This window comes from Dryobates pubescens, chromosome 33 (genome assembly GCF_014839835.1).
Source record: "Dryobates pubescens isolate bDryPub1 chromosome 33, bDryPub1.pri, whole genome shotgun sequence".
Taxonomy (NCBI): domain Eukaryota; kingdom Metazoa; phylum Chordata; class Aves; order Piciformes; family Picidae; genus Dryobates; species Dryobates pubescens.
Window position 1 is genome coordinate 1958652 of NC_071644.1, and position 26362 is coordinate 1985013.

Below are 26362 nucleotides of genomic sequence, written 5' to 3' on the forward strand. Positions count from 1 at the left end.
AGGGCTCCCACTCAGAGTGTGGAGGGGACCTGGGGGAGGAACAGAGCCAAGAGGAGCCAGAGGGGGAGAGGTTTTCCTTTGCACACTCACTGAGTGCTGTTCATCGACTCCTGGAATGGTTTGGGTCAGAAAGGACCTCAGAGCTCATCCAGTCCCAACCCCCTGCCATGGGCAGGGACACCTCCCACCAGCCCAGCTTGCTCAAGGCCTCATCCAGCCTGGCCTTGAACTCCTCCAAGGAGGAGGCAGCCACAGCCTCCCTGGGCAGCCTGTGCCAGTCTCCCCAGCCTCACTTGAAAGAATTTCTTCCTCATCTCTGCTCTCAGTCTTCCCTCTTCCAGACCCTCTTTAATACCTTCATTGATGACCTGGAGGAGGGGATTGAGTCAGTCATCAGCAAATTTGCAGCTGACACCAAGCTGGGGGCAGGAGTTGATCTGTCAGAGGGTAGGAGAGCTCTGCAGAGGGACCTCGACTGACTGGACAGAAGGGCAGAGGCCAACAGGATGGCATTGAACAAGTCCAAGTGCCAGGGGCTGCACTTTGGCCACAGCAACCCCAGGCAGTGCTACAGGCTGGGGGCAGAGTGGCTGAGAGCAGCCAGGCAGAGAGGGACCTGGGGGTGCTGGTTGGTAGTAGGCTGCCTGAACAGGAGCCAGCAGTGTGCCCAGGGGGACAAGAAGGCCAAGGGCATCCTGGCCTGCATCAGGAAGAGTGTGGCCAGCAGGAGCAGGGAAGTCCTTGTGCCCTGTGCTCAGCACTGCTCAGGCCACACCTGGAGTCCTGTGTCCAGCTCTGGGCTCCTCAGGTTAGGAAAGAGGTTGAGCTGCTGGAAGGTGTCCAGAGAAGGGCAACAGAGCTGGGGAGGGGTCTGGAGCACAGCCCTGGGAGGAGAGGCTGAGGGAGCTGGGGTTGCTTAGCCTGCAGAAGAGGAGGCTCAGGGGAGACCTTCTTGCTCTCTGCAACTCCCTGAAGGGAGGTTGGAGCCAGGTGGGGGTTGGTCTCTTCTCCCAGGCAGCCAGCACCAGAACAAGAGGACACAGTCTCAAGTTGTGCCAGGGGAGGTTAGGAAGAAATTCTTCCCAGCAAGAGAGATTGGCCATGGGGATGTGCTGCCCAGGGAGGTGGTGGAGTCTCCATCCCTGGAGGTGTTCAAGGGATTGGATGTGGCACTTGGTGCCATGGGTTAGTCATGAGGTCTGTGGTGCCAGGTTGGACTTGGTGATCTTTGAGGTCTCTTCCAGCCTTGGTGATTCTGTGACCCTTCCCCAGCTTCATTGCCCTTCTCTGGACACGCTTCAGCCTCTCAATATCCTTCTTGGAGTCAGTAGATGGCAGAGTACAAACAACAGGGAGGATGTGCAGACCCCACAGGACTTCAGCAAGTGCTCCTCTCCCTGCACAGAGCTCAGCTTTCTGCTGTCACTCCTCTGTGAGCCCAGAAAAAGGCTCAGTTTGGAACAGAAAACCTTTCCACCTCTGGCCTGCAAGCCCCCAGCAGCAGAAGCAGAACCAGCAGCAGCTTTCTCCCCAATTTAAAAGGTATTTCTCAGCTTATTGCCTGGGTCTGGGAGACAGAGGCCAAGCTGAGGGCTGCCAAGGAACTAAACTAACAAACACAGGAAGGGAGAAGGTCTGCAGAGCCCCAGGGGCTGCAGGAGCACAGGCAGGGCAGAGCAGAACTGCCTGGGGACATGCTCTCAGCTCTGCCTAGAAAGGATCCTCTGTGGCCCAGGGGTGACACAAACAGGGCACAGGGATGACAGTGACAGGGCTGGGTCAGTGCTGATGCCTGAGGTGGCCTCTCCCAGGACCTGCCAGCAGTCTTCAAGGCACAGAGAGGGAAGGGATCACATCAAGAGCGTTTCACAGACCAGCATGGACAGGACAACCCTTCCCCCACTGTGACTGATGCAGCAGCTCCAGGGCTGAAGCCTGGCTGAGGCAGCTCCAGGCATCACCAGCTCCAGGCCAAAGCCCTCACCATGGAATCTCTGCAGCTCCTGCATCACCCCCTGCACTCATCCCAAAGGGGCTTTGGTTTCCTTTGGGGCTGTTTCCTCACCCCCTGCACTCAGGCCTGGGAGTCTCCATCTCAAAGGGGCTTTGGTTTCCTTTGGGGCTGCTTCCTCACCCCCTGCACTCAGACCTGGGAGCCTCCATCTCAAAGGGGCTTTGGTTTCCTTTGGGGCTGCTTCCTCACCCACTGCACTCAGACCTGGGAGCCTCCATCTCAAAGAGGTTTTGGGTTCCTTTGGGGCTGTTTCAGCTGCACAAGGGCTTGGTTTGAGGAGCACCAAAGGACCATGGCCATTGAAGTCATCCTGCCTGTGAGATCACAGCATGCTGCAGCTTGACTGAGAGGAGTGGAGACTAACCCTTGCCTCTAGCTGGATAAACAAACTCCAGTGCAAACCACCTCCAGAACCATCAGCTCCTCCAGTGTGCAGATAAGCTACAAGTCAAAGAAGGGCCTGGATTAACCATGCAAGCAAAGGCAAAACCAATCCCCAGCACAAGGAGAGAAAGACACCCCAGGACCACCTACCCTGGGAGAACAATGCAGGCAGCCCACAGAATACAGGATAACAATCAGCAGCCCCCTTCTGCTCCAGCAGGATGAGTATGTGGGAGTGGAGGAGGTGGAAAGGAGCTCCAAAAGTGGCCAGAAGAGCTTGAGGCAGAAGAGTTTGGAGGCTGTTCACCTTCCTAAAATAGAGATCCTGCCACCTTCCCCCCCCAGCCTTGGGAGAGCATTCTAAGCCCCATGACATGAAAGCATCAACTCTCTTGTTCTGCTCCAGCCCAGTGAGTAAAGGGTTCATAGAATCAGCCAGGTTGGAAGAGACCTCAAAGATCATCCAGCCCAACCTCTCACCCAGCACCATCTGACCAACTCAACCATGGCACCAAGGGCCTCAGCCAGGCTCTTCCTAAACACCTGCAGGGATGGGGACTCCACCACCTCCCTGGGCAGCACATTCCCATGGCCAATCTCTCTTGCTGGGAAGAATTTCTTCCTGACATCCAACCTGAACCTCCCCTGGCACAGCTTGAGACTGTGTCCTCTTGTTCTGGGGCTGGATGCCTGCCTGGGAGAAGAGCCCAACCCCCAGCTGGCTCCAAGCTCCCTGCAGGGAGCTGGAGAGAGCAAGAAGGTCTCCCCTGAGCCTCCTCTTCTGCAGGCTAAGCAACCCCAGCTCCCTCAGCCTCTCCTCCCAGGGCTGTGCCCCAGACCCCTCCCCAGCTCTGTTGCCCTTCTCTGGACACCTTCCAGCAGCTCAACCTCTTTCCTGACCTGAGAAGCCCAGAACTGGACACAGGACTCCAGGTGTGGCCTAAGCAGTGCTGAGCACAGGGCACAAGGACTTCCCTGCTCCTGCTGGCCACACTCTTCCTGCTGCAGGCCAGGATGCCCTTGGCCTTCTTGGCCCCCTGGGCACACTGCTGGCTCCTGTTCAGGCAGCTGTCAATCAGCACCCCCAGGTCCCTCTCTGCCTGGCTGCTCTCAGCCACTCTGTCTCCAGCCTGTAGCACTGCCTGGGGTTGCTGATGCCATTGGTTTAGATCTAAGCAAAAAAAACCCCAAATAAATACTTGGGAGACCTCAAAACTGAGGGTTTTTGGAAGCAGTTATCTGCCTCCTCCATCTCCCAGACTAAACAGACACAGCCCAATTATTTCTTTGAAGGCTTAAATCTTCACTGCCAGCTGAAGTGCAGCAGCTGAGGCTGCTGCTGGATGGCTCAGCTCTGATGTCATCCAGTGCCTGGAGGAAGAAAACCCAACTGCAAACAGCTAGGAACAAACAACAACAACAACAAAGGAGTCCTCTTCTGGAAAAGCCCCTGAGAGATGGGAGCTGAGAGATGGGAGAGGGATGGAGTGGTTTCAGCTCACCTGAGCCACCTCCAAGGCATTTAGCATGACCCTGGGGCCACCTTCATGCTCCTGCTGGGTAGCCCTACCCCAGATGAGATGGCTCTGCTGGCACACAGTGCTGATGGAATCACACAACTGCTTTGGGTGGCAAAGGCCTCTGAGATCATCCACTCCAGCCACTGACCCGACCCCACCATGGCCACCAAACCCTGTCCCCAGGTGCCATGGCCACAGGTCTCCTGAACACCTCCAGGGATGGGGACTCCACCACCTCCCTGGGCAGCCTCTGCCAGTCCCTCAACACTCTGGCAGGATAGAAATTGTTCCTAATCTCCAACCTAAACCTCCCCTGGGGCAACCTGAGCCCATTGCCTCTTGTCCTATCTCTTGTTCTATGGGAGACCAACCCCCACCTGGCTCCAACCTGCCTTCAGGGAGCTGTAGAGAGCCAGGAGGTCTCCCCTCAGCCTCCTTTTCTCCAGACTAAAAACACCCAGGTCCCTCAGCTGCTCCTCCCCAGCCCTGTTCTCCCCTTCCAATGCCTGACCAATGCAGAGGTGTCTCTGAGTTCTGCCAAGAGTCTTCACCATCATTTATTTCACTCATCCATGTCCACACACATCTTGGAACACTCTAACCCTGGAACCACTCCAGGTGAAGTTGTTTGGTTCTCTGAGCAACCTGCTCCAGCTGCAGATGTCCCTGCTGACTGCAGAGGCCTTGGCCTAGATGACCTTTAGGTCCTTGGCCTGTATCAGCAATAGTGTGGCCAGCAGGAGCAGGGAAGTCCTTGTGCCCTGTGCTCAGCACTGCTGAGGCCACACCTGGAGTCCTGTGTCCAGCTCTGGGCTCCTCAGGTCAGGAAAGAGGTTGAGCTGCTGGAAGGTGTCCAGAGAAGGGCAACAAAGCTGGGGAGGGGTCTGGAGCACAGCCCTGGGAGGAGAGGCTGAGGGAGCTGGGGTTGCTTAGCCTGCAGAAGAGGAGGCTCAGGGGAGACCTTCTTGCTCTCTGCAACTCCCTGAAGGGAGGTTGGAGCCAGGTGGGGGTTGGGCTCTTCTCCCAGGCAGGCACCCAGCCCCAGAACAAGAGGACACAGTCTAAAGCTGTGCCAGGGGAGGTTCATGTTGGATGTCAGGAAGAAATTCTTCCCAGACAGAGAGATTGGCCATGGGAATGTGCTGCCCAGGGAGGTGGTGGAGTCACCATCCCTGGAGGTGTTTAGGAAGAGCCTGGATGAGGCCCTTGGTGCCATGGTTTAGTTGCTCAGATGGTGCTGGGTGATAGGTTGGACTGGATGATCTCTGAGGTCTTTTCCAGCCTGGCTCATTCTGTATTCTTTTCTGTATCTCTTGGGCTCTTCTCCCAGGCAACCAGCAACAGGAGAAGAGAGCATGGGATGAAGCTGAGCCAGGGGAGGTTTAGGTTGGATATCAGGAAGCTCTTCCTCACCAAAGGCTGATTAGGCACTGGGATGTGCTGCCCAGGGAGGTGGTGGAGTCCCCATCCCTGGAGGTCTTTAAGAGAAGCCTGGATGTGGCACTTGGTGGCAGGGTGCAGCTGATGTGCTGGTGTTAGGTCATAGGCTGCACTGGATGACCTCAGAGGTCTTTCTCAGCCTCAGTGATTCTGTGATCTCAAGGTCCTGAATGATTCTGTGACTCCAGGGCCAGACCTCCCCTATAGAATTGGGAAGGCCAAGTGTGGGAACTCCACCTCCAGGAGCAATTAGCCTGGCATGAATCAGTTGCCCTAAGCTACAAACCACCCTCCTACCCTCCCTCCCTCCTCCTTATTTACACCTGGCTCCTGCCTTCCAGAGCTCTCTGCCTTTGGCCCCCTCTGGTCACTCTGCTTTCCAGGGCAGTGGGTGCCAACCCCTCTGGTGAAGGGCACCCAAGGAAGGGGCAGCAGCTCTGTGTAAGAAACCACAGGCTGGGGGGGAGGGTGGGAAGGGACTCATCTGCTCTGCAGGGGGAGGAACAAGGCTGCTCCAGGGGCAGGAGCAAGGCTGCTCCAGGGGCAGGAGCAAGGCTGCTCCAGGGACAGGAGCAAGGCTGCTCCAGGGACAGGAACAAGGCTGCTGCAGGGGCAGGAGCAAGGCTGCTCCAGGGGCAGGAGCAAGGCTGCTGCAGGGGCAGGAGCAGGGCTGCTGCAGGGGCAGGAGCAGGGCTGCTGCAGGGACAGGAGCAGGGCTGCTGCAGGGACAGGAGCAAGGCTGCTGCAGGGACAGGAGCAGGGCTGCTGCAGGGGCAGGAGCAGGGCTGCTGCAGGGGCAGGAGCAGGGCTGCTGCAGGGACAGGAGCAAGGCTGCTGCAGGGGCAGGAGCAAGGCTGCTGCAGGGGCAGGAGCAAGGCTGCTGCAGGGGCAGGAGCAGGGCTGCTGCAGGGACAGGATCAAGGCTGCTCCAGGGGCAGGAGCAAGGCTGCTGCAGGGACAGGAGCAGGGCTGCTGCAGGGACAGGAGCAAGGCTGCTGCAGGGGCAGGAGCAAGGCTGCTGCAGGGACAGGAGCAGGGCTGCTGCAGGGACAGGAGCAGGGCTGCTGCAGGGACAGGAGCAGGGCTGCTGCAGGGGCAGGAGCAAGGCTGCTGCAGGGGCAGGAGCAAGGCTGCTGCAGGGGCAGGAGCAAGGCTGCTCTGCTCTGGGTGCGCTCAGCCTGCCTCTGCTTTCAGCTGTGATCCCATCTGGCTTCCAGGCGCTGCCGGCAGAAACATCTCCCCGGGGGATCTTCCCATGGGACCTCACCCTGACACATATTCCCACAGGACAAGTTCTTTTACAAGAGGGAGCTGTCAGTGAGGCAGTGGGAACCTGGGCTGTGTGGAATGCCAGGAGAGTGACGGGGCCAGGCCGGGGAAGGCGCCGGGCGAGGCCTGCCCTGCACTCACACCCACGGGAGGCCTCCTCGGCCTTCAGGAGCAGACATCCTGGGGCAGAGCAGAGGTCTGCACGGCCCAGTATCCTGTTTATGCTACCCAGGGCCTCTCCTCCACCCTTGAGATGAGGGAGAGGAGCCAGGGTGGGAAAGGAGGAAGAGCCAGAAGCCCCTGTCCCCAGGCAGGTTGGCTGCTGGGTGTTTTCTTCCTCGCTGGAAGGCCACAGCTGCTTAAGTCTCACCTGGAGGCATCAGCAGCCTGGAGGCTCCAGGGAGACCTCAGAGCAACCTTCCAGGACCTGAAAGGGCTCCAGGAGAGCTGGGGAGGGACTTTGGACAAGGACTTGGGGTGCCAGGGTGAGGACAATGGCTTTGAGCTGGGAGAGGGGAGACTGAGACTGGAGATGAGGAAGGAGTTCTTGAGAGTGAGGCTGGGGAGACTCTGGCACAGGCTGCCCAGGGAGGCTGTGGCTGTGCCCTGCCTGGAGGTGTTGAAGGCCAGGCTGGATGAGGGGTTGAGCAAGCTGGGCTGCTGGGAGGTGTCCCTGCCCAAGGCAGGGGGTTGGAACTGGCTGAGCTTGAAGGTTCCTTCCAACCCAGCCCATTCCATCAACCTATGAATCACCTTTGGGCATCAGGAGGAAGCTCTTCTCCATGAGAGTGGCCAACACTGGAACAGGTTGCCCAGGGATGTGGTTGAGGTCCCATCCCTGGAGACATTCAAGATCACACTTGATGTGGCCCTGGGCAGCCTGATCTAGCTGGAGGTGTCCCTGCTGAGTGCAGGGGGCTGGACAAGATGACCTTGGAGGGTCCCTTCCAACCCAATGCAATCTGTGAAGCTTTTGTTGCCTTTCTTCCTCCACTGCAAGGCCACAACTATTTCACTCTCACCTGTGGGCACCACACAGTGGACATGTGGGTGAAAATATCAACCCAAAATGTTGAGAGCTGTGAGGATTAATAGGCACTAAGTGGCCTAGGTGTTAATATTGGATCTGGACAGGCTGGAGAAGAGAAGGCTCTGAGGTGACCTCATTGTGGCCTTCCAGGATCTGAAGGGGGCTACAAGAAGGCTGGGGAGGGGCTGCTCAGGATCTCAGGGAGTGATAGGACTGGGGGAATGGAATGAAGCTGGGGGTGGGGAGATTCAGGCTGGAGGGGAGGAGGAAGTTCTTCCCCATGAGAGTGGTGAAGCCCTGGAATGGGTTGTCCAGGGAGGTGGTTGAGGCCCCAGCCCTGGAGGTGTTTAAGCCCAGGCTGGATGAGGCTCTGGCCAGGCTGCTCTAGTGTGGGGTGTCCCTGCCCATGGCAGGGGGGTTGGAACTGGCTGATCCTTGTGGTGCCTTCCAACCCTGACTGATTCTATGATACTATGAATTGCATAGAGGGGGGAACCTCATGAAGTTCAACCAGAGCAGAGTCCTGCCCCAGGGAAGGAACAACCTCCTGCACCAGAACAGGTGAGGGGAGAGCTGCTGGGAAGCATCTCCCAGGAGAATTTACAGAATGAACCAGGTTGGAAAAGACCTCAGAGATCATCCAGTCCAACCTCTCACCCAGCACCATCTGACCAACTCAACCATGGCACCAAGTGCCTCATCCAGGCTCTTCCTAAACACCTCCAGGGATGGGGACTCCACCACCTCCCTGGGGAGAAGGATCTGAGTCTCACCAGCAGGTCACAGAGGGAGGTTCTCCTCCCCCTCTACTCTGTCCTAGTGAAGCCACATCTGAAGTCCTGGGTCCAGTTCTGGGCTCCCCAGCTCAAGAGAGACAGGAAACAGCTGGAGAGAGTCCAGGGGAGGCTCTGAAGCTGCTGAGGGGCCTGGAGCAGCTCTGTGAGGAGCAAAGGCTGAGAGCCCTGGGGCTGAGAGCCTGCAGAAGAGCAGCCCCAGAGGGCAGCTGAGCAATGCTCAGCAAGAGCTAAAGGAGCTGTGGGGGGCAAGAGGCTGGGGCCAGACTCTGCTCAGTGGTGCCCAGGGACAGGCCAAGGGGCACTGGGCACCAACTGGCACCCAGGAGGAGAAAGTTGTTTGGTGTGAGGGTGCTGAGCCCTGGAGCAGGCTGCCCAGAGAGGTTGTGGAGTCTCCTGGTGTGGAGAGCTTCCAACCCCCCCTGGGCCTTGTGCTGCTGGGCAGGGTGCTGTGGGTGCCCTGCTTTAGCAGGGGGTTGGACTGGGTGGTCTCCAGAGGTCCCTTCCACCACTCCCCAGCAGGCTGTGACAATTCCAGGATTCCAAAGTGACACCCAGTTAATTCCCAGATACGACCAGGAGGCAGAAACATCTGGAGCTGGGAGGCCTGAGAGCTGCTCAGAGCTGACAAAGCAGGGTCAGAGGAGTCAGCAAAGAGCCCTTGGTGGGTGCTGAGCTCCTTTCTTTCTTCCTACTCTCCTTTCACTGCAAAGGTTTTGCTGCAGGAGGTGCTTTAAAATCCTGGCTGCTCTCCCTCCCCCAAGAGCTTCCCCCAGTCCTTCTGCTTGGAGAAAAAGTTCTTTTGGTCAGCTTCAGGAGTCCATGGCAAAGGAGCAGTGCTGCCTGTGACATTTTGAGGCCACAAAAGCAGTGTGGGAACCAATTTGTGGCTTTTCCCTGCCCTGCTCTGAGTGGCTGCACTGCAGGCAGGTAGCAGGGTTCCCACGCTCTCCCTGGGGCTGTGGGGAGCCAGCTCAGGCATGTCCTCCCCACCCCTCCACATACCTGCACACTGATCACACCCCATCAACCCTCAGCCCTGGCACCACACTTCTGATCAATACAGGCTCCTGGGGCCATCTGCTGAGACCCCACCTGGAGCTCTGTGGCCAGTTCTGGAGCCTCTGGTTCCAGGAAGGGTCTGGAAGGTGGAGAGGGTTGAAACTAACCCCCAAAGTAAAACTGCCAGAGCAGCTCAGGTGGAAGCAAAGGAAGCTCTGGTTACAAGCCAGGCTGCAACCTGCAGCAAGGGAAGCACAGCTAGCAGGGCCAGGGAGGGGATTCTGCCCATCTGCTCCACTCTGCTGAGACCACAGCTGGAGCTCTGGGGCCAGTTCTGGAGCCTCTGTGCCAGGAAGGGTCTGGAGGGGCTGGAAGGTGTCCAGAGAAGGGCCACGAGGAGGAGCAGAGGGCTGGAGCTGCTCTGCTGTGAGCACAGCCTGAGAGAGTTGGGGTTGTGCAGGCTGGAGAGGAGAAGGCTCCCAGGAGACCTCATTGTGGCCTTCCAGGATCTGCAGGGGGCAACCTGATCTAGTGGAGGATGTCCCTGCTGCCTGCTGGATGGCCTTTGGAGGTCCCTTCCAACCCAAACCACTCTATGACTGTCTTTTGGGGTGACTCACCAGGTGCTTGGGCACTCCAGCTGCATCCTTTGCAGCAAAACTAGAAGTGGGGAGATTGAGATTGGCTGTGAGGAAGAAGTTGTTGGCCAGGAGGGTGGTGAGAGCCTGGCACAGGCTGCCCAGGGAGGTGGTGGAAGCCTCCTGCCTGGAGGTGTTTGCAGCCAGGCTGGAGGTGGCTGTGAGCAACCTGCTGTGGTGTGAGGTGTCCCTGCCCATGGCAGGGGGTTGGGACTGGCTGAGCCTTGAGCTCCCTTCCAACCCAAACCATTACAGGATTCTAGGAATCAAGTCCAACCAACAGCCCAACCCCACCATGGCCACCAAACCCTGTCCCCAAGTGCCATGGCCACAGGTTTCTTGACCATCTCCAGGGGTGGGAACTCCACCACCTCCCTGGGCAGCCTGTGCCAGTGCCTGCCCACTCCTGCAGCAAACAAATTGTTCCTAATTTCCAACCTAAACCTCCCCTGGGGCAACTTGAGGCCCTTTCCTCTTGTCCTGTCTTGTTCCTTCAGAGAAGAGCCCAACCCCCACCCAGCTCCAGCCTCCTCTCAGGGAGCTGCAGAGAGCCAGAAGCTCTCCCCTCAGCCTCCTTTCCTCCAGACTAAACACCCCCAGGTCCCTCAGGCTGCTCCTCCCCAGCCCTGTTCTCCAGAAGCAGAGCAGGCAGCCCCCAGGGCTGAGGTCAGATGTGATGAAGCAGAGGTGGAGTTGCCCCTCCCCAGCTCTCACCTGATGCCAGGGGCCTGATCCACTCCTTGCTGTTGAGGTCAAGTCTCCAGAGGTCGTTGAAGGCTGCGTTGCAGCTGCTCTGGGTGCAGCCCCCGAACACATACATGGACTGGTTGGCATCATAGTAACATGCACCTGGGAGAGAGCAGAGGCAGCATCAGCCAGTGCACAGCACCACTGCATGGGAGGGGGTGGAAGGCACCTCTGCAGAGCAGCCAGGCCACCCCCCTGCCAGAGCAGGGCACCCAGGGCAGGGCACCCAGGGACACATCCAGCAGGGCTTGGAAAGGCTCCACAGAAGCAGACTCCACAACCTCTCTGGGCAGCCTGCTCCAGGCTCTGCCACCCTCACAGGGACAAAGTTTCTCCTCCTCTTCCCATGGCTCCTCCTCTGCTCCAGCTTGCCCCCAGTGCCCCTTGGGCTGTCCTTGGCCATCCCTGGGCAGAGCCTGGCTCCAGCCCTGCACATCTTCATCCCCAGCAGTGGGGGCAGCCCTCAGGCTCCTCAGCTCCCAGCCCCAGCTGCCTCAGCCTGGCCTCACAGGGAGCTGTTCCACTGCCTGCAGCAGCTCTGTGCCTCTGGGATGGACTCTCTCAAGCACTTCCCTGAGGTCCTTCTTGAGCTGAGGGGCCCAGAACTGGACTCAAGATTCCAGCTGTGGCCTCAGCAGGGCAGAACAGAGTGGGAGGAGAACCTCTCTTGACCTACTGACCACAGCCCTTCTGATACCCCCAGGCTGCCCTTGGCCTTCCTGGCCACAGGGACACTTTGCTGGCCCCTGGGCATCCCTCTGCCCACCAGGACTCCCAGGTCCCTCTCCTCTATGCTGCTCTCCATTGGGTCAGTCCCCAGCCTCTCAAGGTCAGTGGGGTTGTTCTTCCTCAGATCCAGGACTCTCCACTTGTCCTTCTTGGATTTCATTCCATTTCTGCCCCCCAGCTCTGCAGCCTGGCCAGGTCTGGCTGAATGGCAGCACAGCCTGAGGGCTGTCACCACTGCCCCCAGCTTGGTGCCCTCAGCAAACCTGCTGGCAGTGCCCTCAGCCAGGTCCTTGGTGACTATATTGACCAGCACTGGTGCCAGTGGCAAGCCCTGAGGCACCCCACTGGAGAGAGGCCTCCAAGCAGACTCTTGACTTCTGTCTTTTGGGGTGAAATAAAGATCATGTGGATCACTTTCTCCCCCTCATCCTGCTTGCAGACAGGAGAAGAGCAGACAAGCTGCCCTGACTTCAGTAAAACCAGAGGCCAGCCTAGGGGTATCCCCAAGCAGGGTAAACCTCCAGCAAGAACCTTCTGAGATGATTATCTCCTCAAGCAGAGCTGCTCCTGACAGTGCAGAGAAAGCTGCCTTAGGAGCTTGCAGTTAATTAGCTCAGCTATGATTAAGGCACTCAGCAGCCTCACCTTGTCTAAGCAGCTTATGGGGTCACCAACTTAGACCAAGCCTGGGCAGGGCACCCAGCCCTGCTCACTCATTCTTCTTCTCCAAAGCTGACAGAGCTTCACCTTCCCTCAGCACAGAAAAGCACCACAGGGACATGCCTGTGGAGCTGGAGAATCTGTCAGCTCCACAGAGAAGGACCTGGGAGTGCTGGGGGATAAATTCACCAGGAGTCAGCACTGTGCCCAGCAGGACAAGAGAGGACAAGAGAGGGTCTCCTCCCCATCTCTTCTGCCCCAGTGAGGCCACAGCTGGAGTCCTGGGTCCAGTTCTGGGCTCCCCAGTTCAAGAGGGACAGAAAACTACTGCAGAGAGTCCAGCAGAGAGCCATGAAGATGCTGAGGGGTCTGGAGAGAAGAGTTGTCTCCTGCTCAGGTGGAACCTCCTGGGTGCCAGTTTGTGCCCAGTGCCCCTTGGCCTGGCCCTGGGCACCACTGAGCAGAGTCTGGCCCCAGCCTCTTGCCCCCCACAGCTCCTTTAGCTCTTGCTGAGCATTGCTCAGCTCCCCTCTGGGGCTGCTCTTCTGCAGGCTGAACTCCCTCAGCTGCTCTTCCCCAGCCCTGTTCTCCAGACCCTTCCCCAGCTTCCTTGCCCTTCCCTGGACCTGCTCCAGCCCTCAATGTCCTTCCTGGAGTGAGGAGCCCAGAACCAAATCCAGGACTCAAGCTGTGGCCTCCCCAGTGCCCAGCCCAGGGTAACAGTCCCAGTCTTAGTCCTTCTGACCTCACCAGTGCCAGGATGGTGCTGGCCTCCTTGGCCACCTGGGCAGACCCTGTCTCATCCTGGAGTGAGGTGCTCAAACCTGAGCCCAGGGTTCTAGGTGTGGCACCTCTCTCATTATTCCCCAAACTCTCTTCCCCTTCTCCTGGCAGTTCAGGGGCTCAGTGCAGCCCAGGGCAGTGAGCTAGGGAGCAAAGCTGGCTGGGGACAGAGGAGCTGTTAGCTGGGGGAGCAGAGCAGCCCATCCTGGAAACCAAACAACATTCCAGCTTGTTCCTCTCCTTTGCTTCTCAGGCTGAAGCCAGGAGGCTGCTTTAATTAATCAGCCTGGTGGTGCCAGGCTCCCCAGACTCCATGGTGAGAAAACAAACCAAACCTCCAGCAATTAGGATGTCAGATGAGTCACTCTGCCATCAAAGGATCAATATTCCTGGCAGGAGGGGCAGGATTCCTCTGCTGCTTTTCCCTCTCTGCATTCCTGCACTCTCCCACCACGGGCAGTTGTTTGAGCACATGAGTCAGAGCCCTGCTATGGTGTTTGCAGGCTCACAGGAAGGGTTAGGAAAGCATGAGGAGCCTACTACAAAGACCAGGGAGACATCAAACCCCAGGGGGAGGCTCTGGGGCAGGCACCTCAATGCCTCCCAGCAGGCAGCACCTTTGTAGCAGGCAGCTCTGGCTGTGGGCTGGGGGCTCCTGGGAGCTGTAGCTACCAAACCACAGCACCCAGCCCTGCAGCTTCAGCCCAGCCTGCAGAGCCCTAAAATGGGCTGGGATGGAAGGGACCTGCCATGGGCAGGGACACCTCCATCCTCATCCAGCCTCATCCAGCCTGGCCTTGAACACCTCCAGGCAGGAGGCAGCCACAGCCTCCCTGGGCAGCCTGCTCCAGGGCCTCCCCACCCTCACTGGGAAGAGCTTCTTCCTAATCTCCAGGCTAAATCCTCCCAACCCAACCCATCCTATGATCTCCAGGCTGAAACTCTCCCTTCAGAGTGAGCTCAGGTGGAAAATATCTCTGGGGAAAAGAATGTTGGTTTTGGTGGGGGGAAAAAACCTCTGTGGCTGGAGGTGATGTGTGCAGCAAGAGTCATAGAAGCACAGAGCTGTCAGGGGTGGAAGGGAGCTCAAGGCTCAGCCAGCTCCAACCCCCTGCCATGGCCAGGGACACCTCACACCACAGCAGGTTGCTCACAGCCACCTCCAGCCTGGCTGCAAACACCTCCAGGCAGGAGGCTTCCACCACCTCCCTGGGCAGCCTGTGCCAGGCTCTCACCACCCTCCTGGGGAACAACTTCTTCCTCACAGCCAATCTCAATCTCCCCACTTCTAGTTGTGCTCCATCCTCCCCAGTCCTATCCCTCCCTGACACCCTCAAAAGTCCCTCCCCAGCTTTCCTGCAGCCCCCTGCAGATCCTGGAAGGCCACAATGAGGTCTCCTGGGAGCCTTCTCCTCTCCAGCCTGCACAACCCCAACTCCCTCAGGCTGTGCTCACAGCAGAGCAGCTCCAGCCCTCTGCTCCTCCTCGTGGCCCTGCTCTGGACACCTTCCAGCCCCTCCAGAGCCTTCCTGGCACAGAGGCTCCAGCAGAAACCAGAAGATGCAGCTGGACTTGATGATCTCAAAGGTCCTTTCCAACCTCAACGGTCCTGCACCTCCCCTCTTCCAGCTCCAAGCTGTTGCCCTTTCATCCTAGCACTGCAAGCTCTTGGAGACAGCCCACAGCCCATCCATAAAGTTTGTTATCAAAGATCAAAGAGCTCCCTGAATGCTTCCTCCCCCCTGGCAGGAGGTAGCTGCCATTTATTATTCCTTATCAAACAGTTTTCCTGTCACTCCCTCCCCAACTGACAGCAGCCATGCTGACCTCCAACCATTTAAAAGCCTCCCACTTGGCCTCTTCTGCTCCATGTGAGCACTGCTGGGCTGTTTCTAATTCATCCTGGAGGAGAGGTAAGCTGTAGCCTCCTCTTTGCTGCCAGCTACCATTGCCTCTTAGAACAGAACAGAATTAACCAGGTTGGAAAAGACCTCAGAGATCAGCAAGTCCAACCTATCACCCAGCACCATCTGATCAACTCAACCATGGCTCCAAGGGCCTCATCCAGGCTCTTCTTAAGCACTCCAGGGATGGGGACTCCACCACCTCCCTGGGCAGCACATTCCCATGGCCAATCTCTCTTGCTGGGAAGAACTTCTTCCTCACCTCCAGCCTAAACCTCCCCTGGCACAGCTTTAGACTGTGTCCTCTTGTTCTGGGGCTGGGGGCCTGCCTGGGAGAAGAGACCAACCCCCACCTGGCTCCAACCTCCCTGCAGGGAGTTGGAGAGAGCAAGAAGGTCTCCCCTGAGCCTCCTCTGCTCCAGGCTAAGCAACCCCAGCTCCCTCAGCCTCTCCTCCCAGGGCTGTGCTCCAGACCCCTCCCCAGCTCTGTTGCCCTTCTCTGGACACCTTCCAGCATCTCAACCTCTTTCCTAAGCTGAGGAGCCCAGAACTGGACACAGGACTCCAGGTGTGGCCTAAGCAGTGCTGAGCACAGGGCACAAGGACTTCCCTGCTCCTGCTGGCCACACTCTGCCTGCTGCAGGCCAGGATGCCCTTGGCCTTCTTGGCCCTCTGGGCACACTGCTGGCTCCTGTTCAGCCTACTATCAACCAGCACCCTCAGGTCCCTTTCTGCCTGGCTGCTCTCAGCCACTCTGACCCCAGGCTCCTGACTTCCAGTGCCTGCTGGGTGACATCTTCCTGCTGATCACCCCTAAAACCTGGGCTTTGGGAGCCCTCCCTACCGCTCCCCCCCTGCCCAGACCTCCTGTTCTGACATCACCTCAGCTCCCCACCTCTTGGCACTGCAGGGCAGAGGTTCAGGGATGTTTGAGTTGCTGCTCTTGGTGACTGGGGGTGGAATTTTTGTCTGGAGTGATTTGTAGCTTTGATGTCAGACTGGGAGTCCACCCAGGAGCACTCCAGGCTTTGTTGTAGTGAGAGCAGAGAGCTGGAGAAGGGCTTCCAGACACCAGGTGAGGTCAGCAGATAAGTTCATCCAGAGCAGCTTTCTGTGTGCAAAGTGCAGGAACAAGGCTTCTGCAGGGCCTGGAGGCTGCCCAGAGCCAGGGCACTGACAGCATTTGCAGGGCAGGAGGGGATTCTGCCCCTCTGCTTGACTGAGACCCCCCCTGCAGGGCTGGGGCAGCTCTGGAGCCCTCAGCACAGCCAGGGAGCTGCTGGAGCAGGGCCAGAGGAGGCCACAGCAGTGCTGGCAGGGCTGGAAGCCCTCTGCTGGGAGGCCAGGCTGGGAGGGTTGGGGTTGTTCAGCATGGAGAAGAGAAGGCTCCAGGGAGACTTCAGAGCAGCCTGCCAGGGTCTGACACCTCCCACTAGATCAGGCTGCTCAAGGCCTCATCCAGCCTGACCTTGAACACCTCCAGGCAGGGAGCATCCACAGCCTCCCTGGGCAGCCTGTGCCAGTGCCTCCCCACCCTCCCTGCAGAGAAGTGCTTCCTCATCTCCAGCCTCCATCTCCCCTCTGCCAGCCCATGAGCACTGCACTAACACAGCAGCTTAAACCCAAGGGATGAACAGTGGTGGCTTTTCATTCTTCAGAAGGAGAGGGAAATCTTTGCTGAGCACACTGAGATCACCACAGCTCCCCACAGTGTCTCCTGGAACAGGCTGCCAGGGAGGGGTTTGGATCCCCAGCCCTGCAGGGGCTCTGCTCTGCATCCCCAGGCCTGCAGGGGCTCTGCTCTGCATCCCCAGGCCTGCAGGGGCTCTGCTCTGCATCCCCAGGCCTTCAGGGGCTCTGCTCTGCATCCCCAGCCCTGCAGGGGCTCTGCTCTGCATCCCCAGGCCTTCAGGGGCTCTGCTCTGCATCCCCAACCCTGCAGGGGCTCTGCTCTGCATCCCCAGCCCTACAGGGGCTCTGCTCTGCATCCCCAGCCCTGCAGGGGCTCTGCTCTGCATCCCCAGGCCTGCAGGGGCTCTGCTCTGCATCCCCAGCCCTGCAGGGGCTCTGCTCTGCATCCCCAGCCCTGCAGGGGCTCTGCTCTGCATCCCCAGGCCTGCAGGGGCTCTGCTCTGCATCCCCAGGCCTGCAGGGGCTCTGCTCTGCATCCCCAGCCCTGCAGGGGCTCTGCTCTGCATCCCCAGCCCTGCAGGGGCTCTGCTCTGCAGCCCCAGCCCTGCAGGGGCTCTGCTCTGCATCCCCAGGCCTGCAGGGGCTCTGCTCTGCATCCCCAGCCCTGCAGGGGCTCTGCTCTGCAGCCCCAGCCCTGCAGGGGCTCTGCTCTGCATCCCCAGCCCTGCAGGGGCTCTGCTCTGCATCCCCAGCCCTGCAGGGGTTTGAAAGCCACAGAGGGTGTCAGGGAGTGATAGGACAGGGGGGAATGGAACAAAAATAGGAGTGGATTGAGATTGGCTGTGAGGAAGAAGTTGTTCCCCAGGAGGGTGGTGAGAGCCTGGCACAGGCTGCCCAGGGAGGTGGTGGAAGCCTCCTGCCTGGAGGTGTTTGCAGCCAGGCTGGAGGTGGCTGTGAGCAACCTGCTGTGGTGTGAGGTGTCCCTGCCCATGGCAGGGGGTTGGAGCTGGCTGAGCCTTGAGCTCCCTTCCAACCCAACAATTCTGTGACTCTCTGTGGAGCTGAGGGGCAATGGTTGGGCTTGATGACCTTCAAGGTCTTCTCCAATCAACACCATTCTATGATTCAGTGATCCCTGGAGCTGCCTGGGCAGGAGGCTGTGCCTTGGCTGCTTCCTAAGCCATAACTTGGGAATATGAAGCTGCTTGCTCCTGGAACCACACCACTCACACCATGGTTATTTACCTTCACAAGAGCCACAACCTGCTCCTTGCAGAACTGCCTGACCCAGCACCAGTGCCAGGAGGGCTACATTTTTGTCCTGGCTGCTGAGGCAGCTTTGTGCCTCTGCAGCACTAACAGCCCCAGCTCAGGGAGGCCTCTTGCCCTCAAGGGAAATGGTTTTATTGTCTTCCCTGCCAGAAAACTGGAAGCAGGGCAAAAAGTTCAGCCCTGCATGAAGAGAGTCACAGATTGGAAGGGACCCTCCAAGCTCATCTTGTCCAAGCCCCCTGCAGGCAGCAGGGACAGCTCCCACTGGAGCAGGCTGCACAGGGACACAGCAAGGCTGAGCTTCAGTGTCTCCAGGGCTGGAGCCTCAAACACATCTCTGGGCAACCTGCTTGTGTTCCACCACTCACTGTGCAGGACTTCCTCCTGATGTTCAACCTTAATCTGCCCTGCTCCAGTTTCAAACCATTGTCCCTCATCCTCTCCCCACAGGCCCTTCTGAACAGCTCCTCCCCAGCTCTCCTGGAGCCCCTTCAGGTACTGGAAGGCTGCTCTGAGGTCTCCCCAGAGCCTTCTCTTCTGCAGGCTCAACAGCCCCAACTCTCCCAGCCTGTCCCCACAGGGGAGGTTCTGCAGCCCAGTGATCATCTTTGTGCCTTCTCTGGACCTGCAAGATCAGGTCCACATCCTTCTTGTGCTGAGGGCCCCAGAGCTGGCCCCAGCCCTGCAGGTGAGGTCTCAAAGCAGAGCAGAGGGGCAGGATCCTCTCTCTCCAGCTCTGGCCACACTGCTTTGGGTGCAGCCCAGGCTGCCCTTGGCCTTGTGTGCTGCCAGTGCCCATTGCTGGCTCCTGCCCAGCTTCTCCCTCAGCAGCACCCTGCAAGGCCTTTCCTGCAGGGCTGCTCTCAACCTCACCATCATCCCCCAGCCTGGATTGCCATCAAGGCTTGCCCTGACCTAGGTGCAAAAGAAGAGCAGCAGCATTGCTTTGCCCAGTCAGCAAATGTGTTTGCTCCTCATCTGCAGCTCTGGGGTTTATTTTGAGGCAAGTCATGCTCAGCCTCCTCCCCATGAGACTGCTCACAGATGATGATGGAGCAGCAGCCAGTGGACATCCCTGAGTGCTGTGAGTAAGCAAACCCAGTGGCTTTGATAGCCACAAGAGTCAAGCCCTTGCCAAGAGAGGTTTCTGCTGAAGGGGACACAGCTCAGCCTCCAAAGGGGGCTGTGGAAAGAAAGCTCTGTGTGCAACCTGCAAAAGCAGGAAGCCAAAATCCCACCCAAGCTCCAGGAACTCTTCCTAGGAGCCAGAAGCCAACAGCCCTGGTGAGCAGCTACTGAATCCTTGTGCCTGGTGCTGGCAGAGCAGTTGGTTACACTGCTGGGTGCTGAGGGACACAGTGCACAGCCCTTGGCTGCAGCTCCCCAGCACAGGTCACAGAGTCATTTTGGCTGGAAGAGACCTCTGAGATCATCAAATCCAACCTGGAACCCAGCACTGCTCAGGGCACCACCAAACCATGGCCCTCAGCACCACATCTCCACAGCTCTGAAACCCCTCCAGGGCTGGGGACTGCAGCACTGCCCTGGGCAGCCTGGGCCAGGCCTGGACAGCCCTCAAGGGGAAGAAATTGTTCCTCATGGCCAACCTAAACTTCCCCTGGGGCAACCTGAGGCTCTTTCCTCTTGTCCCATCATTTGTTCCTTGGGAGAAGAGCCCAAGCCCCACCTCACTCCAACCTCCTCTCAGGGAGCTGTGGAGAGCCATGAGGTCTCTCAGCCTCCTCCAGGCTCACCACCCCCAGCTCCCTCAGCTGCTCCTCCCCAGCCCTGTTCTCCAGACCCTTCCCAAACTTGGTTGCCCTTCTCTGGGCCCACTGCAGTATCCCTCAGTGTCCTCCCTGGAGTGAGGGTGCCCAGGCTGCTGGCAGGCCTGGAGCAGAGCTACTTACTGTGGGAGAAGCGCTGGGTGATGGGGGTGCCGGGGTAGGGGTAGGTGCGGCTCTCCCACTGGATGTTGCCTTCTTGCACTGCTTTGATGAAGCCATGGTAGCACTGATGGGCCACACCTAGGGGGGAAGCAAACCCAGCTGTCAGCAGAAGTTGGGGCACCATAGGAAGGAGCCCTGCCTGCAAGGTTGCACAAGCAGCCTGAGAGCAGCTCCGGAGCAGCTCTGTGCTTAGGTTATCGACAGGCTGGGGGAAGTGGGAGGGTTAAAGAGACCTGACCAGAGAATCAATAAGGCTGGAAAAGACCTCAGAGATCAGCAAGTCCAACCTATCACCCAGCACCATCTGATCAACTCAACCATGGCTCCATGTGCCATGTCAAACCCCTCTTGAACATCTCCACAGATGGGGACTCCACCACCTCCCTGGGCAGCACATCCCCATGGCCAATCTCTCTTGCTGGGAAGAACTTTCTCCTCACCTCCAGCCTAAACCTCCCCTGGCACAGCTTGAGACTGTGTCCTCTTGTTCTGGGGCTGGGTGCCTGGGAGAAGAGACCAACCCCCACCTGGCTCCAACCTCCCTGCAGGGAGTTGCAGAGAGCAAGAAGGTCTCCCCTGAGCTTCCTCTTCTGCAGGCTAAGCAACCCCAGCTCCCTCAGCCTCTCCTCCCAGGGCTGTGCTCCAGACCCCTCCCCAGCTTTGTTGCCCTTCTCTGGACACCTTCCAGCAGCTCAACCTCTTTCCTGACCTGAGGAGCCCAGAGCTGGACACAGGACTCCAGGTGTGGCCTAAGCAGTGCTGAGCACAGGGCACAAGGACTTCCCTGCTCCTGCTGGCCACACTGCTCCTGCTGCAGGCCAGGATGCCCTTGGCCTTCTTGTCCCCCTGGGCACACTGCTGGCTCCTGTTCAGCTGCTGTCAACCACTCCCCCCAGGCCCCTTTCTGCCTGGCTGCTCTCAGCCACTCTGACCCCAGCAGGACTCTGGGGATGTGGGGAATCAGCAGGGCCCACTGAACACATCCACTCTGCTCCAGCTGGGGAAAGCAAAGCCTCTGTAAAAGGTGGAGGGAGGCCAGCAGGTGGAGGGAGATGATTCTGCCTCTCTGCTTTGCTCTGCTCTGGTAAGACCTCACCTGGAGTATTGTGCCCAGCTCTGTGGCCCCCAGCACAAGAGAGACATGGACCTGCTGGCTTGGGTCCAGAAGAGGCCACCAAGATGATCAGAGGGCTGGAGAAGCTCTGCTATGAGGCCAGGCTGAGAGAGCTGGGGCTGTTCAGCCTGGAGAGGAGAAGGCTCCAGGGGAACCTTAGAGCTGCATTTCAATATCTGCAGGGGGCTGCTGGGGAGGGGCTGTTCAGAAGGGGCTGTGGGGATAGGACAAGGAGCAATGGTTTGAAACTGGAGCAGGGCAGAGTTAGGTTGGAGGTCAGGAGGAAGTTCTGCACAGGGAGGCTGGGGAGACACTGGCACAAGCTGCCCAGGGAGGTGGCTGAGACCCCATCCCTGGAGACATTCAAGATTGGATTTGATGTGTCCCTGTGCAGCCTGCTCCAGTTGGAGGTGTCCCTGCTGACTGCAGGGGGGGTGCAGAACTTGACCTCTGAGGGTCCATGGGCCCTTCCAAACAGTCCCTCCTCAGCCTTCCTGTAGGTCCCTTTCAAATACTGAAACGCAGCTCGAAGCCCTCCCTGGAGCCTTCTCTTCTCCAGACTGAACAGCCCCAACTCTCCCAGCCTGGCCCCACAGGAGAAGTTCCTAACCCTCTGATCATCTTTATGGCCTCCAGATCTGCTCAGGCTCCTCCTCAACTGTTGGGTTCTTCATGGAGCTTCCAAACAAAAAGGGTCCCACCCACAAGAGAAACAGAGCAGGAATCACCCAATGTACCCTGAACCAGAGCTCTGCTGTGTCCCTCTCCTCAGGCTGGAAGGAATCTCAGAGATCATCTGCTTGGTTGCCCAAAGCCTCATCCAATCTGCCCAGGCAGGAGGCAGCCACAGCCTCCCTGGGCAGCCTGGGCCAGAGGCTCAGCAGCCTCACCCTGAAGAACTTCTTCCTCAGCTCCACTCTAACCCTGCTCTGCCTCAGCTCCAAACCCTTCCCCCTTGGCCTGGCTCAGACCCCCTCAGCAAAAGTCTCTCTGCAGCCTTCCTGCAGGATCCCTTCAGGTCCTGGCAGCAGCTCTGAGGTCCCCCTGGAGCCTTCTCCTCTGCAGGCTGCACAGCCCCAGCTCCCTCAGCCTGTGCTCCCAGCAGAGCTGCTCCAGCCCTGGGAGCATCTCTGTGGCCTCCTCTGGGCTCCCTCCAGCAGCTCTGAGTCCTTCTGCTGCTGGGGACAGCAGAGCTGGAGGCAGGATTGGAGGTGAGGTCTGAGCAGAGCAGAGTCCAGGAGCAGAATCCCCTCTGCTGCCCTCTGCCCACCCTGCTCTGGCTGCAGCCAGCACACAGCTGCCTGCTGCAGCTCAGCTGTTCATTTATCCTATCACATCTGTCTAGCATTGAAATGTCTCCACAAGGCTTCAGAATGGATGCAGCAGAGGCAAGGTGCAGGATGTCTCCCTCCAGGCTACTCCTCCAGGAAGCCTCAATGTGCAGATCTGGGTTCATGCAGATTTGCTGCAGCACTTCTCCTGAGCAGAGCTGCAGGAACCAGCCACAGCTTTTGTTTCCAGCCCAGAGGAGCAGCCTTGGGGGTGTTAATTACCCAGTAAGATAGAACAAAACACAATCACAGGCACATCAGACATGGGATGGTGGCAACTGGGGCTGAGGTGCAGGAGAGGAAGGTCAGCAGTGCATGGGGAGTGTTCAAAAGGCTGTGAGAGCTGGGGCTGTGCAGCCTGGAGAAGAGAAGGCTCCAGGGAGACCTCAGAGCAGCCTTCCAGGACCTGAAGGGCTCCAGGAGAGCCAAGGAGGGACCTCTGACAAGGGCTGGGAGGGACAGGATGAGGAACAGTGGCTTTGAGCTGGGAGAGGGGAGACTGAGACTGGAGATGAGGAAGGAATTCTTTCAAGTGAGGCTGGGGAGACTCTGGCACAGGCTGCCCAGGGAGGCTGTGGCTGCCTCCTGCTGGAGGTGTTCAAGGCCAGGCTGGATGAGGCCTTGAGCAAGCTGTGCTGGTGGGAGGTGTCCCTGCCCATGGCAGGGGGTTGGAACTGGAAGATCTGTAAGACCCCTTCCAACCCAACCCATTCTTAGCTTCTCTGGCAAGCAGTGCAGAGCTGCTCTGCTGTGGAGATCTGGGCTATAAAGCTCCACTCCACTCTAACCCTGATCTGCCTCAGCTTCAAAGCATTGCCCCAGCTGAGGGGTTTGATTTGGTGTCATTACCACAGAAGTGTTTGGGTTGGCAAAGCCCTCCAGGATCATCCAGTCCAACCAGCAACCCAACCCCACCATGGCCACCAAGCTGTGTCCCCAAGTGCCATGGCCACAGGTTTCCTGACCACCTCCAGGGATGGGGACTCCACCACCTCCCTGGGCAGCCTGTGCCAGTGCCTGCCCACTCCTGCAGGACACAAATTGTTCCTCATGTCCAACCTAACCCTCCCCTGGCACAATTTCAGGCCATTTCCTCTTGTTCCCTCACCTGACCCTAGGCAGAAGCATCAGCAATGCTTTGAGCAGAGCAAGCAACCCAGAGGCTGAGGCTGCTTTGCTCTGCCTGAGATGCCAATTTGTTGCTTTCCTGGCAATTTGCAGCAGTTCAGCTTTGGAGTCTGAGGAGGAAAGCAGCAGCAAAGCAAAGCAAAGAGCAGCTGGGGTCCCAATCTGCGCTGCCACCACGAGAAAAACCCCAACCCCAGCCCAGCCCAGGCTCTGGTTACAGCTTCTGTACCTTTGATGAGTCGATACCACTGCTTGCAGACCAGGGCAGCAGTCTTGTGCTCCTGGTAAGGTGAAAGGAAGGAGAGGATGTACTCCAGGACCTCTTCTGGGAGCTCCACCATGGATCTGTTGTGCCTGGGCTCCTCCAGCTCCAGCTCAGGGTGTGGCTCCTCCTCCTGCTCCATCGTCCCTTCCACCAGGCTCTCGTCTGCGTCCACGGCCATGAAGGCCTCGTCGTCGCTGTCCGAGGAGCTGGCCATGGCATCCCACTTCCCTCCTGCAGCAGGGGGCACGAAACAGACACCAGCAAGGTCACCAAGCCAGCTGACAGCAGCAGGAATGCTCCTGCCAGCAGTGGCCAGCACACCACAGCTCCTCAGCTGGGAAATCAAGGAATGGTCCAGGCTGGAAGCGAGCTCCAAAGCTCTTCCAGTCCAACCCCCCCCAGCTGGAGCAGGCTGCCAGGGCCTCAGCCAGCGTCCCCTTGGGTATCTCCAGGGAAGGAGCCTCAAGCACCTCCCTGTGCTCCACCACCCTCATAGTGATGAACTTGTCCCTCACATCCAGTCTCAATCTGCTCTGCTCTGGTTTGAAGCCATTGTCCCTGGTCCTGTCCCTGCAGCCCTCTGCAAGCAGTCTCTCTCCATCCTTCCTGTAGCCCCCTTCAGGCACTGGCAGGCTGCTGTTAGGTCTCCCTGGAGCCTCCTCTTCTCCAGGCTGCACAGCCCCAGCTCCCTCAGCCGGTCCTAGCAGAGCTGCTCCAACCCCCTGAGCATTCTCCTGGCCCTCACAGAAACACCAAGGTTGGAAGAGACCTCAAAGCTCACCAAGTCCAACCTGGCACCACAGACCTCATGACTAAACCACGGCACCAAGTGCCACATCCAATCCCCTCTTGAACACCTCCAGGGGTGGGGACTCCACCACCTCCCTGGGCAGCACATCCCCATGGCTTACAACTCTCTCTGGGAAGAACTTTCTCCTCACCTCCAGCCCAAACCTCCCCTGGTACAGCTTGAGACTGTGTCCTCTTGTTCTGGTGCTGCTTGCCTGGGAGAAGAGACCAACCCCCATCTGGCCACAGCCTCACTTCAGGGAGTTGGAGAGAGCAAGAAGGTCTCCCCTCCCTGGCCCTGCTGGCTGTGCTTCTCTTGCTGCTGCTAGCCAGCAGCGCTCTCCACTGCCATCGGGCTGCCTGAGGAAGCAGCTCCAGGACACCCAAGGGGCTGTCAGTCTTTGGGAGAGACCACATCCAGAACCAGCTTGCACTTCTCAGCCCAGCAGCTGCTCAGCACGTTGCCCCCTCCCTGTCAGAAGCCCCTCTCAGAGTCACTGTTGTGACAGAGAGAAGCTGAAACCCAAAGGCTGTGAGGGGAGCTGCCAGCAGGCTGCGTTACACAGCAGGCAGCTCAGAGTCCCAGGGATCAAGGAACGGGAGACTCAAAAGAGGAGAAGGAAAACCGTGGAGCTGTGCTAAAAGCAACAACGAAAGCCCAGAGGGCTGGGAGTTTCCCGAGCCTCTTACACCATGCGGAGCTTGCGGTGATTGCCATCCCAGCGCGGCAGGCAGCCAGCCGCTGCTGGATGCGGTTTTGCGCCAGCTGGGCAGGCTGCAGGGTCACAGAGCCATGAAGGCTGGAAGGGACCCTTGAAGACCACCGAGTCCAACCACAGCCCAAGTGCCACGGCCGCGGAGCTGCGGCCTGCCGCAAAGGGCAGACAGGGCAGCACCTGGCAGGAGCTTCTCCAGGCTGCGCCCCACGTGCTGCTGCGCCCCACACTGCTGTGCACCATGCTCTGCTGCGCCCCACACTGCTGTGTACCACGCTCTGCTGCACCCCACACTGCTGTGCACCACGCTCTGCTGTGCCCCACGCGCTGCTGTGCACCACGCTGCTGTGTACCACACTGCTGCGCCCCACACTGCTGTGCACCACGCTCTGCTGCGCCCCACACTGCTGTGTACCACGCTCTGCTGCACCCCACACTGCTGTGCACCATGCTCTGCTGCGCCCCACGCGCTGCTGTGCACCACGCTGCTGTGTACCACACTGCTGCGCCCCACGCGCTGCTGTGCACTGAACACTGCTGTGTACCACACTGCTGTGCCCCACGCGCTGCTGCACCCCACACTGCTGTGCACCATGCTCTGCTGCGCCCCACGCGCTGCTGTGCACCACGCTCTGCTGCACCCCACACTGCTGTGCACCATGCTCTGCTGCGCCCCACGCGCTGCTGTGCACCACGCGCTGCTGCGCCCCACACTGCTGCGCACCATGCTCTGCTGCGCCCCACGCGCTGCTGTGCACCACGCGCTGCTGCGCCCCACACTGCTGCGCACCATGCTCTGCTGCGCCCCACGCGCTGCTGTGCACCACGCTCTGCTGCACCCCACACTGCTGTGCACCATGCTCTGCTGCGCCCCACGCGCTGCTGTGCACCACGCTGCTGTGTACCACACTGCTGCGCCCCACGCGCTGCTGCACCCCACGCTTCTGTGTACCACACTGCTGCGCCCCACGCGCTGCTGTGCACCACGCTGCTGTGTACCACGCTCTGCTGCACCCCACACTGCTGTGCACCATGCTCTGCTGCGCCCCACGCGCTGCTGTGCACCACGCGCTGCTGCGCCCCACACTGCTGCGCACCATGCTCTGCTGCGCCCCACGCGCTGCTGTGCACCACGCTCTGCTGCACCCCACACTGCTGTGCACCATGCTCTGCTGCGCCCCACGCGCTGCTGTGCACCACGCTGCTGTGTACCACACTGCTGCGCCCCACGCGCTGCTGCACCCCACGCTTC

The 26362-nt window shown here is 59.0% G+C and overlaps 1 protein-coding gene across 1 annotated transcript in view; it reads right to left on the minus strand.

The window, feature by feature from the left end:
* Positions 1-26362, minus strand: part of FBXO42 (F-box protein 42) — an 88509-nt gene that overhangs the window by 34663 nt on the left and 27484 nt on the right. The window contains exons 2-4 of the mRNA XM_054175772.1: positions 23570-23836; positions 19729-19845; positions 10806-10940 (exon numbers count right to left, since the gene is read on the minus strand). Of these exons, the coding sequence (XP_054031747.1) occupies positions 10806-10940; positions 19729-19845; positions 23570-23819 (502 nt within the window). The 5' untranslated portion in view covers positions 23820-23836. The remainder of the gene's footprint in view (positions 1-10805; positions 10941-19728; positions 19846-23569; positions 23837-26362) is intronic.